Source organism: Gopherus evgoodei, chromosome 4, assembly GCF_007399415.2.
Source record: "Gopherus evgoodei ecotype Sinaloan lineage chromosome 4, rGopEvg1_v1.p, whole genome shotgun sequence".
Lineage (NCBI taxonomy): Eukaryota > Metazoa > Chordata > Testudines > Testudinidae > Gopherus > Gopherus evgoodei.
The window spans coordinates 73,507,400-73,519,903 of NC_044325.1; the positions used below are offsets into that span (position 1 = coordinate 73,507,400).

The 12,504-nt window shown below is 39.8% G+C and overlaps 1 protein-coding gene across 1 annotated transcript in view; it reads right to left on the reverse strand.

Moving 5' to 3' along the window:
• GPHN (gephyrin) overlaps positions 1-12,504 on the reverse strand; it is a 562,913-nt gene that overhangs the window by 224,553 nt on the left and 325,856 nt on the right. Inside the window, 2 exon segments of the mRNA XM_030559799.1 lie at positions 1,283-1,349; positions 12,243-12,337. Of these exon segments, the coding sequence (XP_030415659.1) occupies positions 1,283-1,349; positions 12,243-12,337 (162 nt within the window).

The following is a 12,504-nucleotide window of genomic DNA, read 5'->3' on the forward strand; positions in this document are numbered from 1 at the left end:
GACTTCTTAAACTACATTAATTGAGGGGGGAACAGAAAGACAAAGAAAGTACATCAGGTTACAAAAACATTTCCTTTATGAAATTTCACTACATATTTTTTCCTTTATTTTTCAGTAGATCTCGTACTTTATCACTTGCACATATTTCAGGTATTTGTTAAAATAACTATTTCTCAGTATGTTGTACCGTTTTTCATCATCCTTTGTCTATTTATTTGCCTATCCTTACATTGTGAGTAACTCAGGGCAGAGATCGTGCCTTCTTTTTGTTTGGATAACACCTAGTACATTGTGAGTCAACTGGAAATAGTAAATAAAAATTATCAAAAAAACAAACAATGTCACTCTATCTCCCCCATAGTTTAACACATGGGACATCAATCTCTAGAATCTAAAAAAGGGGCAATATAATATGTTGAAATAATGTTGTTTCTTTGGAATTACCATCTATAAATTGTCCAAACTTCTTAATATTTTTTAATTTTGCTTAAACAACGGAGGAGAGGGATAGCTCAGTGGTTTGAGCATTGGCCTGCTAAACTCAGGGATGTGAGTTCAAACCTTGAGGGGGCCACTTAGGGATCTGGAGCAAAAATCAGTACTTGGTCCTGCTAGTGAAGGCAGGGGTCTGGACTCAATGACCCTTCAGGTTCCCTTCTAGTTCTGAGATAGGTATATCTCCATATATTTATTTCATAGTAAATGTGGGTTAAAATTCTTATTTTGATGTGAATCTTTCACAGTTGTGACAGAAACTCTAAAATAGAACATAATTGGGGTAGTGTATTAGAATCAGGAAATGAAAACAACTTAAAATAGAAAACTGACCAGCTAGTTTCACTGTCCAAGCTGAGTGAAAAGCAAAAAGAAAACAAAGTGCATGAAGGGTGAAAAGTAACTTTGAGTTTTAAAATTCTTTCAGTTGTAATAACTCTGAAATTCAATAACGAAAGAAGAGATTGTTTAGAATATATTTATCTTCATAACAGTTTTAAAACTGTTGCCCTTCACCTTTTTTTCCCCTTTCCTGACCAAAATTTGTAGTATGAAAGAAATGAATTCCTCATACACAAGACTGAGCTGGATCTCTTATTTCACCCTGAGAATATGGCTGCAGAGAGCAATGTGCTTGATCCTGTTTTTGGCTATATTAACAATATATATACATGGATTTTGTAAAACTGGTTGTGCAGCTAAATTTCTGCCATGTCAAGCAATGTGAAGTCCTTCTTATAGGATGGCAGCAAGCTCTAAAGGTAGACTCAATATAAACATTTCTTACCTGTGACCCTTTCTTGCTGCCTGGCAGGTTAATTATTAGAGTTTTTCCTCTGATTCCACATACAGGTCTGAAAAGAAAGAGAAACGGTGAAATGTATGCAAGTGCCATCTTTCATGGGAAACCCCCATCATGAAAGGGCAATTATAACTAGTCACCAGTGCCTGCCAGTTCAGTTTGCCTGCTCTCAAAATGCCTCATGGTCACATTCTTATCAAGGGTTGAATTAGGACAGGGGTTGAGATGTGCTCAGAAGAAACAGGACCAGAAGCAACATCAGGTAAGGCAGACAATCAGATTTCCACATCGATTGGGCCAGAGCCCCATTTGGCATAAATCTGTTTAGTGACATTAACTTCATTGTTTAGCTACATCAGATAAGGATCTGGCCTATTTGCTCAAATGCTTTGGTTTGTTACAACTTGTTACAACTTGAGTAATGGTTCCAGAAAATTATTTTGACTAGGAGCTAAAAATAACAATAGATCACTCTAAGTTCCATTTGTTCTATTTTATGTTTTTTAATTACAGTATAAGAAAAGAACAAAAGGAAATAATAATAATTCTCATATATAAAAATGTAATCAGGAGGACTGTTAGTACAGCACCCTGGATAGTATGGTATCATATTCATTTCAAACCTAAAGGGCAATTTTCAAATCTTACTCTCCCCATGAGTCTGCTTTGCACTCCCAAGAGGCATATTCAGCAGTGAAAAAGCCAAGATGAAGTGATGATTCGCAGCAGAGAATTTGAGATTAGAGCCTATCACATCAGCATGGAAGATCAAAATGAATAATACTACTATTGCTAAGCAGTTATGTAGATGACTTAACATTTTCAAAGAGCTTCACAACTTTAACCATTTATCCTTTGGCACCCCAGATTACAGCTCCATTTTAAAGATGGGGGAAAAAGGAAAAGAGATAAGTTATTTGCAAAAAGACAAAGAAAAAGTTGGTTTCCGGACCTCGGAATCAGCCTGGATCAGGCTCTCAATCCTGTTCTCAGACAATGTCTCTACCGTACAATATAAAATATGGTATATATAATAAATATTACTTTTATATTTCAATACCACATTCGGTATGTCTCCGCTGCATTGTAATCCTGGGTCTGTGGGACCAGTGCTTGTGGACTTGGTGTTTCCAAGCTCATGCTTGAAAAAACCTGGGTTTACAGTTGCTGGACCTGGGTCTCACAACTGTGCTAATGCATCCATATTGCACTATGCAGACTTTCTGACTTGGATCTGTGGCTTGAGTTGTGTCCACACTGCAAAATGACAAGGCTTGGATGTGAGTCTCAGCAGTACTCAGGATCCAATCCCCAGGTGGGTCCTGGGACCAGGGTCCTGAGTGCTTGCTGACCCAAGCCAGACAGATTGTGTGTGGACAGTAGGAGGAGCTGGGCTAAAAACTGAGACTAAGCCTGGGTTTACAATGCAGTGCACACATACCTCTAGATGCCTGAGGTCAGGATTGAGGTCCTGTAGTGTATCTCTTTGCAGAAAGAGGTAGGCAGAATACCTACCCCTAAGAAAACAAGTGATATATAAAGGGAAAAAGAGATAAATACATCAAATATATATAGGTAATTATATACAATGTACAATTCTTTTTAAAAATATCCTGCATTATATCTATATTTATTCATTAGATATTTCTAACTGTCCCAACCCTAACTATCATTGACAGGTGAACATTTGCAGGCACTTATGTCAAAAGTGGGTTCTCAGAGGTATTTGAAAAAGGAGGGTAGTGGTCTTAAGGATCAGTTCAGGAAGGATGTTCCATGTGTAAGTGGTGTCATGGAAGAAAGTGATAAGGTGTTTTGGGCAGTAGGTAAGTGGGTGGGCAACAATGACATTATTAGCAAAGCAAGGGAACTACTCACATGAGTTGTCACTCATGTTTGTACATATTTACAGGATCAGTCCCTAAATTCAAATTTTACCATAGGTATCTATGAGTGGAGACAGTGAATACATCATAGGATGGAGTTTGCCTTGACACTGAAAGTAAAGAAACATTGTGAGCCTTGCACAAATGATGCCCTAGATGTACATCGGTAGCCCAATACAAAGTCCATTAGCATCACCAGAGTGCACTATGGGACCATGAAGCATTATCAGGAGAGGTTTTTTCCCAGAACTCAGCTAAAGAACATTTAGTCAAAACCAAGAGAAGAGGGAGAAAAGTTGCAAGTCCTAGAAGGTATTTGCCCTTCACCAGGGAATCCCAATATAGTGCAAATCAGTCTACTAGCAATTTAGATGCAATGATGTTACAGCCACTTCATCAGATGCATAGAATGGAACACATACTAAGAAGATATATACATACGGACAACATGAAAAAGTGGAAGTAGCCATACCAACTGTAAGAGGATAATTAATTAAGATGAGCTATTATCAGCAGGAGAAAAAAAAACACTTTTGTAGTGATAATCAAGATGGCCCATTTTAGACAGCTGACAAGAAGGTCTGAGGATACTTAATATGGTGAAATAGATTCAATATGTGTAATGACCTAGCCACTCCCAGTGAATTAATACTTTGCAAAGAATTTATGCCACAAGTTTTGCTTTTTTGTATTTGTTAAATATTTGAGAAGAGATTGAAAATTTCTTGTAATTTTAGATTACATTGTTTACAAATTACATTTATTGTATGCCTTGATATGCAACATCTTAAATTTTCAGCTACACAGCCAGGCTGAGATTGGTTTCTCTCCAGAGTGTATAAAACTTGTTTCTCTTCTCCGACTGAAAGATTGAATTTTGGTATAAATGCTTTCAAAAAGTAAATCTAAGTGAGTACTCAAGCGTGTGAACCTAAAGTTCACTTCCTACAGACATTCATACTAGTAAAACTGTTTTGCAGGAATGTCTGCAGAAAACAAAGACAAAAGGGGCATGAAAACAGCAAAAGCCAACTCACGTAAAAAAAGTAGGTGAATTGTATTGACTGCCTGATTGCAGCACTTATCCAGCTCTGAACATTGTTCATTAAAAAGATTGGACATATGATGTTTGCTTTTTACAATTTAGTTGTCTAAAATGTTAGAGTAGTAGCTAAAGGGCAAAAGTGAAGCCACCGTGAAAACTGCACACTGTAAATGCACCAGGAGTCCAGTGGCACCTTAAAGACTAACAGATTTATTTGGACATAAGCTTCCGAGACAAAAAAATCACTTCTTCAGATGCATATGAAGAAGTGTTCTTTTAGCCATGACAGCTTATGCCCAAATAAATCTGTTAGTCTTTAAGGTGCCACTGGATTGCTTGTTTTTGGGGATACAGACTAACCCAGCTACGCCCGATACTATCTCCAAAATGGAAGCACATAGTCAACCAATATGTGAGTAGTTTTAATTGTTCCTGTCATTAAGAATCACTGCTGTAGGCCCTGCATCAGGACAGCTCTTACATGTTGTTCTGAATAGGCATGCTTTCTTGAATCAGCGCCGTAGGGAGGGGTTTGCTTGTTCTTCTTTTTAGTAAAACATTTTTTAAAAAATACAATTATTAGATGTTGCCATGGAGTCATAAGAGTACCTCCCAATTTTATATAAAAAACAAGTTTTTAGTTAAAATCCCAGGGTGTGGTGGGAGGGAGCAAAAACCAAACACACCTAGGTTTAAGCATCATTCCGGAAATAATAAGGTGTCAGAATTTTTTAGCAAATGAAAAGGTAAGCCACAGAAAACGAGAGGAGGACGGGGAAAATATATTTCTTCGTGGGATGTTACTGAACATTTAGAGCCAAGGACCATAGCTGATTTATGAGGGAGGGAATTTCCCTGGCTTTCTTCCTGCACAAATAATTCACTGTCTTAATGGCACTTCGAGGCTGTACTACATTTTCTGGCAGGGTTACAAATTTCCTAGTGACAGGTGTCAAAATGTTCAGCATTAAAGGTCACAGTAGCTTTTCAGAGCCTCAAAATTAGCCTTTCATGTCATTGCTAACTTGACCCACAGAGAACCCGAGTCTTGCTGTGCAGTTCAAATGTAATTTATCTTATAGTCTCTGTACTGCTCATGTATTAGCATATTTCAGGTGCAATATTGCCTCAGTTTAGAAATCTCTTCCAAGGGAACTGAGTAACTGCTTAGGTTACTAGATATCTTTCAAGAATCAAGTGGCAATTTGTCACTTGACAACGTGAATTGCATGTTACAAGAGATGACAATATTTCCTTCCTCATCCCTTTTCCCTTCCTAGTCTGTCACAGGAAATGGCATGGCATGAAAATGAAGATTACATTGTGCATGTAAAATTACAGCATTTTCAACTCTGCACTTTTTCATCAATGACAGCATTTTGGGTGGAGGTGGCGCCAGTCTTACAATGAGTGAGAAAATATCCAGCCCTCCTTGAGCAGTGGTTCTCAACCTGCAGCCCAACCACCACACTGCTGCTGCCCATGTGATATCCTCAGGGCCACATAGGTAGTGTATATATGTATATGCCATATATGCAGCTCTCTATGTGTTATGTGAGCTGCATTCCAAATCATATATAGATGCATGCCACAGCAGTAGATTTAGAGGGCTTCCAAACAATAAGCCATACATCTCACCCTGGCACAAAAACTCTTTCTACAACCTCAGTTTCATGATTCTTGATCTAAATAATTCAACAATGAAAGTGAGATGACCAACACTGCCACCTCACAAGTTCAAAAGCAGACTAAAGCAGCAGGCAGCAAGAACTGCAGTGGCCTCTATTGGTGACAAGTGGAACAGCAGCCCAAAGCTTAAAGTTTAGGTTGCCAGTGTGGCTTCTAGCTGGTGAAGCCAGATCTGGACATCAATTCCAGCTCAGCCTGAAGTCCTGCGCTACCCATAACTTCCAGTGAGACCATGCAAGGCAAATAAAGTGCTCCAAAATTGCAGGACCACAAAAATACTGTGATAGTTGGCAACTCTAAAGCATACCAATTTCTATGGATACTGGTCGTTTTGGGGATAAATGAGTAATATCCCTCAGTGAGGCACACTTGAAAGATATGCAGTGGGCTACAGGCTACCTTCAGCTGCATGAAAAGGATAGCAAATTGTTGCAAAAAAAGGAGACACACTGAGGAGGGGATGGCCTGATACTGAGACTAGAATCTAGTGGTGGAGCCGGGGTGGACAGGTAAGTGAGAAGAAACAGCAGTACCGAGGATTGATTGGAAGCTGGAGGGAAGAGAGAGACAAATCATATGAGAGCTATGGAGGTCTGAGACAAGCTGGAGAAGGAGAATGGGAACAACCAAATCAGGGTGGGGAGAATTGTGACTGCTTGGACAAGGAGATGGACTGGGATGAGAAGTCTGAGTGGAGACTGGGACTGTGTATGTACCTAGCCAATAATATTTGGTGATTACCTATACAAAATCCTAACCCAGATGTTGGGTACATTTTTTACCCAACTAAATGAAGTTTTTTAGTCTCCCTGTTTGGATGTTGATTTTATATGGCCCTGGTTTAGGGTGACCATACATCCCGTTTTGGTCAAGAGAAGTCCCCTTTTTCAGCTCTGCCCCAGCCGTTCCTACTTTTTCACCAAAACTGGGCATTTGGCCCAGCTACAAGGCAGAGTGGAGAGTGGCAGCTGCTGTCCGGGGGTCAGCTGAAGGCAGCACTGCCCACCAGCAGCACCGGATAAATTTGCTGCTGGTGGGCAGCACTGTCTTCAGAACTGACCCCCACATGTGGCCCAGAGCTCGGGTGCTCAGCCCCATCTGCAAGCGGTGTGGGAGGGTTGTTCTGGTGAGCCTTGTGCACGGTGGAGGGGGAGTAGGGGAGGATGATGATATCATTGAAATGGTACGTGGTAAAACTGTGTCCCTACAAAGTGATCTGAATGTCAGAGGGTTGGGGGGAAGTGACTTAGAGGCAGGAGGGATGCCCCAGGAATTCTAATAAGGCACTGCAGGAATGGATACGGCACTGGGGCCCAATTATGCTGACTCCACTAAGTTCTCTCTCTTGACCTGGTTCTGTACCCGTTTTCATGGCAAGTTTGAGAGGATGTCCCCAAAGATTCCCAGCCAAGAACAGCAGATGACATCAGTCTCAGTGGTTTTGTTGACAGTACCAAAGTCGATGGTACCAGGGAACTTCAGTCCAGGGCTCAATCTCTATCTTTGGTACCCAAGCAATTCTGAGAGGGCTCTGATAAGGGGTGACAATGGTCTGAGACCTTTTTGCTGGAAGAGGAGCTCTTCTTAGCTCTCAATGGCCAAGCTGGAGTTTTATCTGTATTGCTCTGCATCAACCTTCCAAGTTCAGAGGCAGGTCTCAAAGCACACATTATAAGAAAGTCCCACAGCCTCACTTCTCTAGATTGTTCAGTCCTATTTTTGAAGGATCTCACATCTGGCATTTTTCTCTCTCCCAGACACTTTAAGAACTAGGAATGAGGACTGCTAACAGGCATTGTTACTCTGAAGATGGAATAGTGCTTAAAACTGGGTGACTTCAGCATGTTGAAGCCCTGGTACCAAGCTACTGCTCAGAACAGAAACCAAGACAAATTTTAAGTAAATTATTCTAAATGGGACAACAATAGTACTAGCTGACTAACAATTATATACAACTAACTATACACAACTAGAAAAATAATTCTTGATAGAGGTAAAAACTCTGTGAGCAAGAGTACATGTAAGGCTCCAACTACCAGCCCGGGCGGTGAGAAGAACTGAAAGTGACTCCCTCTTTATAACCTTGGCTGGGGGTGCAAGGAGGATCTGAGTGAATTCACTGCCCCAATGGGCATTACTATGGCATCAGTGCACAAAGTATGCATGTATTTAATGTGGAATAGACGTTAATCACTCGAAAAATGGGCTTTTGGTATAAAGGTGGAGGCTGAACTGACTTAGGGGCCCTCTGTTGATCCGCAGATTAACATAAGACTGTTACTAAGGCCATGGCTCCACTGGCGTTTAACAGTGCTGCAACTTTCTCGCTCAGGGGTGTGAAAAAAACACTCCCCTGAGCGCTGCAAGATACAGCACTGTAAAGCGCCAGTGTAAACAGTGCCGCAGCGCTGGGAGCTGCAAGCTAATCCCCATGAGAAGGTAGAGTATGTGCAGCTCTCTCCCAGTGCTGGTGCTGCGACCACAGTTGCACTTCAAAGCGCTGCCGCGGCTGCGCTTTGAAGTTTCAAGTGTAGCCATAGCCTAAGATGGAAAAACCCTGCTGCAAGAGTTGAAGGACTGGAGACACACCAGGGTCTCGATGTGGAAGCTAGTGACACCTGGTAAGCCTAACACGTGTGGAGACTGTATATTGTTTTACTGTATGTTTTCCCTGCAATGCTTTTGTAAATAAATGTACTGTGCTTTTGAAAGCTCACTGGTCATCAGTAAAGACTTTCATAGACCCTTAAGACAGCAGAATGGGAGGTTCTGCTAAAACAGAATGGGATGAGCACAATGAATGGCAGGGGGACTGCAAGACTAAATCCTCGGCCTGGAGGGAGAGGGATGCGGGTTCTGACCCACAGAGAGGTGATGGCTGGGATGCCCTTGAGCAAATCACAGAGGGGACCAAGAGTGCAGTTAACCCTGGAACTGACAAGAGGCATCTCAAATTGGGCACCCAGAATTACTGTATACCTTTGAATTTCATTTCAATATGCCCCAGTTCCCCATCTATAAAATGAGGATAATAATACCCCTTTATCTCACAAGTACTGTGAAAATAAATTCATTATGTGTGAAAAACTCAGATACAATAGCAATGAGAACCCCTAAAAAGCCCATGAAGAAATTAATCATTTTGCATTCGGAGCAGGGTTTGACTAGTGTGCAGTATGACCTGGGGCCATACACTGAATAAGGAAAAAACAAAAAAATAAATAGTTGTTCATTAGGTGATCATCCGTTATTGTGTGCATTGAATGAACCTGGGTCAGCTGAAAAAAATAGTATGTGATCATGTAATTAATGACTGTATCATCATAATGCATACACACAAGGGAGCCAAATTAAGGTTGTATACACAACCTTAATTCTGGCATCTTCTAACTTCTGAGTGCTTGATTTTGCAACCTTTATATTCTTTTAATATCATTTTTTTCTGTGTAGTAATATTAAAGGAAAACTGCAGATGAATTTTAGGGGGGAAACATTGAAAAACCTAATATGACTGCAAGTAATGATATCTTAGTGTAAAACATTTTGATGAAAAAATTATTTTTGGATTTCAACATTCCTTACACAGTGCTGGAGAGCCAAACCCAATCATGCTAGTGGATGAGAATCAGAGTGTGAAAGTGACTAGATCCAAAGTGAAATTAAACAGTCTAGTTTCACAGTCCAAGCTGAGTTAAAGAGAGAATACATACATTGTAAAAACTAACCTTGATATTTAAAATTATCCATCTTAATAATCCCATGTGTCACAAGTAACTCAAGGAAATATTTTTCAACAAAGAATATAATTCTTATATTGACAGTAATCCAAGGGCTTGTAAATTCCGTGCACAGTTCACAGCTTCTCTGTATTAATGTGAACCACTGCATGCTTTTTAGATTCTGCCTTAGTTTATGTTCTTTCACTGAGCAAGACACTTTGTATGGAGAAGCTTTATAAATTATTCCTGATATGTATTCATATTACAGTTTTGCCAACCCCAAGACTTCAAAAATCCTCAGTCAGGACCCCAAAAATCATGAGACTGACTTAAAAATAATTTTTTTTATTTGCCTTCTGGCTTTTGACCCTTTAGAGTACACATTGCCAAGCTTTCCTCTACAACCATAAAGTCTAGAAACTTTTATTTTTAAAAATGAAAGCTCAGATTCTGACATAATCATATGATTTCAGGAGGACGAGATTCCAGAAAACAACAAATATTGCAAGACTTGCAATAAAACTGCAAGAGCTAGCAACAGTTCATTTAAATAGGCAATTAAACACATTCGGGGCAGGCCTGTAAATGAGAAGATACAGTGATAGACTAGCACACAGGAACAGCAAGTTACCCAATGGAGCTCCTGCTTGGCAATCTATTTCGTTCCTCATTTATAGATATGGAAAAAAAGACTTAAAACTCTGCTGATCTTCTTTTCCATGAGACAACTACACCATAATAATCATATCTTACATTTATTTAGCATCGCAAAGGATCCCAAGTAGGAATCACTTTTTATATGGTACTTAAATGCAGCCAAGTCTAGGGTGGAATTCAGTAGCCAATTAACAGTACATGGAACCATTATACTACAGTTTATAAGGGAGCATGAAAAATAATACCATAGCCAGTCGGAATGAGAAAGGGGGGGGATTGTCTGGAGCAAGAGAGAATTGGTATTCTCTTTGAAACAATGAAGTACAATAATTGTATTTGAGACACCTAGAGATGTGTTAGTACAGAAGGGGCATTCCACCCTTCTCCCCCACAACACTTGGGAATGGCTGAAGTTAAGGGACACTTTCTCCTCTTCCACTCCATGTACATAGGAGAAAGGACAGCATGATGCGTTCTCTCTAATCAACATTAAACATTATATCCCTGCTTTTAGCCATGTTGTCCATGTGACTCACCAAAGCCTGACAAGCTGTGCAAAGTCAGCCCCACTGTAATTCCCACCTTACTGGTCAGAGCTGACAACAAAGGAGCTAAATTATCCCCTTCCTCTGCTGAAATCCATGTGTATCCAAAAAAAGAAAATTATTACTCCCAACAATATACAACAGCAGATATAACAGATATGGAAATGAAAACACTGGGTGTAGTGGACAGAATCTAATAATGCTAATATCGTGTTGCCTTTTTGGATACCCAAAATGGGACAAAGGTTTAAATGGAAACTCTCAAATCACTTGAGCCCTCACAATTGCAAGCATCTGAGTAAGAATTATCCTCAGATTTTAAAATCACTTTATTATTCATGATTACAATACTTGTTTTATCCATCGCTGTAATTGAGAATTAAATAAAATAAAAACCATTGCAGTCATTGTTTCTGAGTTACCCTGACATATTTTTGCTTTGCTGTTTCAGAGACATATAAACAGCAATCACATGTTAACTAAGGCTCTGTCTACACTACACAGCTTTTAGCAACAAGGCTGTGCTGCTAAAAACCACGCAGTGTAACTGCTGTTTGTCAGCAGGAGAAACTTCTCCTGCAGACAAAAAACTTCCACCCCTCAAGAGTGGCACCAGCGCTTTTCGTCCGTAAAAGGTAAAACTTTTGTCACTCAGGTGTGTGTGTGTTTCTTAAGACCCCTGAATGACAAATGTTTTGCCAATGAAGTTACAGTGTAGACAAAGCCTAACAAAAACTTGTTGATTCTATTAAAGCTCTGTCATTATAAAAAAAGATCAGTCACGATACTGAGAACTCAGGAGAATAAATGGTAAAACTTATGTTTCTTTTAGGGCACACATGCAAACATAGGATTGTGGGAGAAGTTGTTGTTTGAAGGAAAACACCAATAGGGAAAGAAAAATTATCAAGCATCAGATAGTAATCCAAAATTTAATAGTTAAATGACTAAAAACTAAGCACATGTGACAGTGCCACTTTTAACTTTCTGTATTTTCATACAGATGTTCTTTGCTTATGCTGGAACATGCTGGACTGTCAAAATAATACTTTTAAATTTATTGTACTAAAGGAAGTGCTTTGGTGCTTTACAAGCTACATATACAGGAATTACTTCACTCATCGCTGAAATGCAACTGCACAGGGTTGGAATCAAGCAGCTGATTAACAATACAGTTTTGAACAGGATGTACAGGAGGATACATTAACCAGCAGAAACTGCAGGGGGAATTTAAGGAGGCAGAATGCAACTACCAGACATGAAATTTGGCCACCCATCTGGGCTTGAGACCTCTTATTCTTAAGATATGTGCCAAGCATGAGTTCTTTTCTGTGCAGTCATTCCACCACCTTGAATATTTCTAGGGAAATAGTTCACTTTGTATTTTGTTGGTAACATTCTTACCTAGAGAGCATGCCCAGAGGAGTAACATTAAGTGATCCCATCAGCATTGCCAGGGCCATCCCTGGGGCCTCTCGCTCTATTACTTCTTTAGTGGCCTGTAATCAAAGATTAAACAGCAGACTGAGTGAAAACAACAAAAAGAAATTAAAAGAAATGTGAAATTAACTAAAGTTTGTATAAGAACATTCCCCTTTTTTCTTAAATGTGATCAGCATGAAAGTTTCAGCTATGAGTGTTACAGACTCAGAGCGGAGACAGTCAG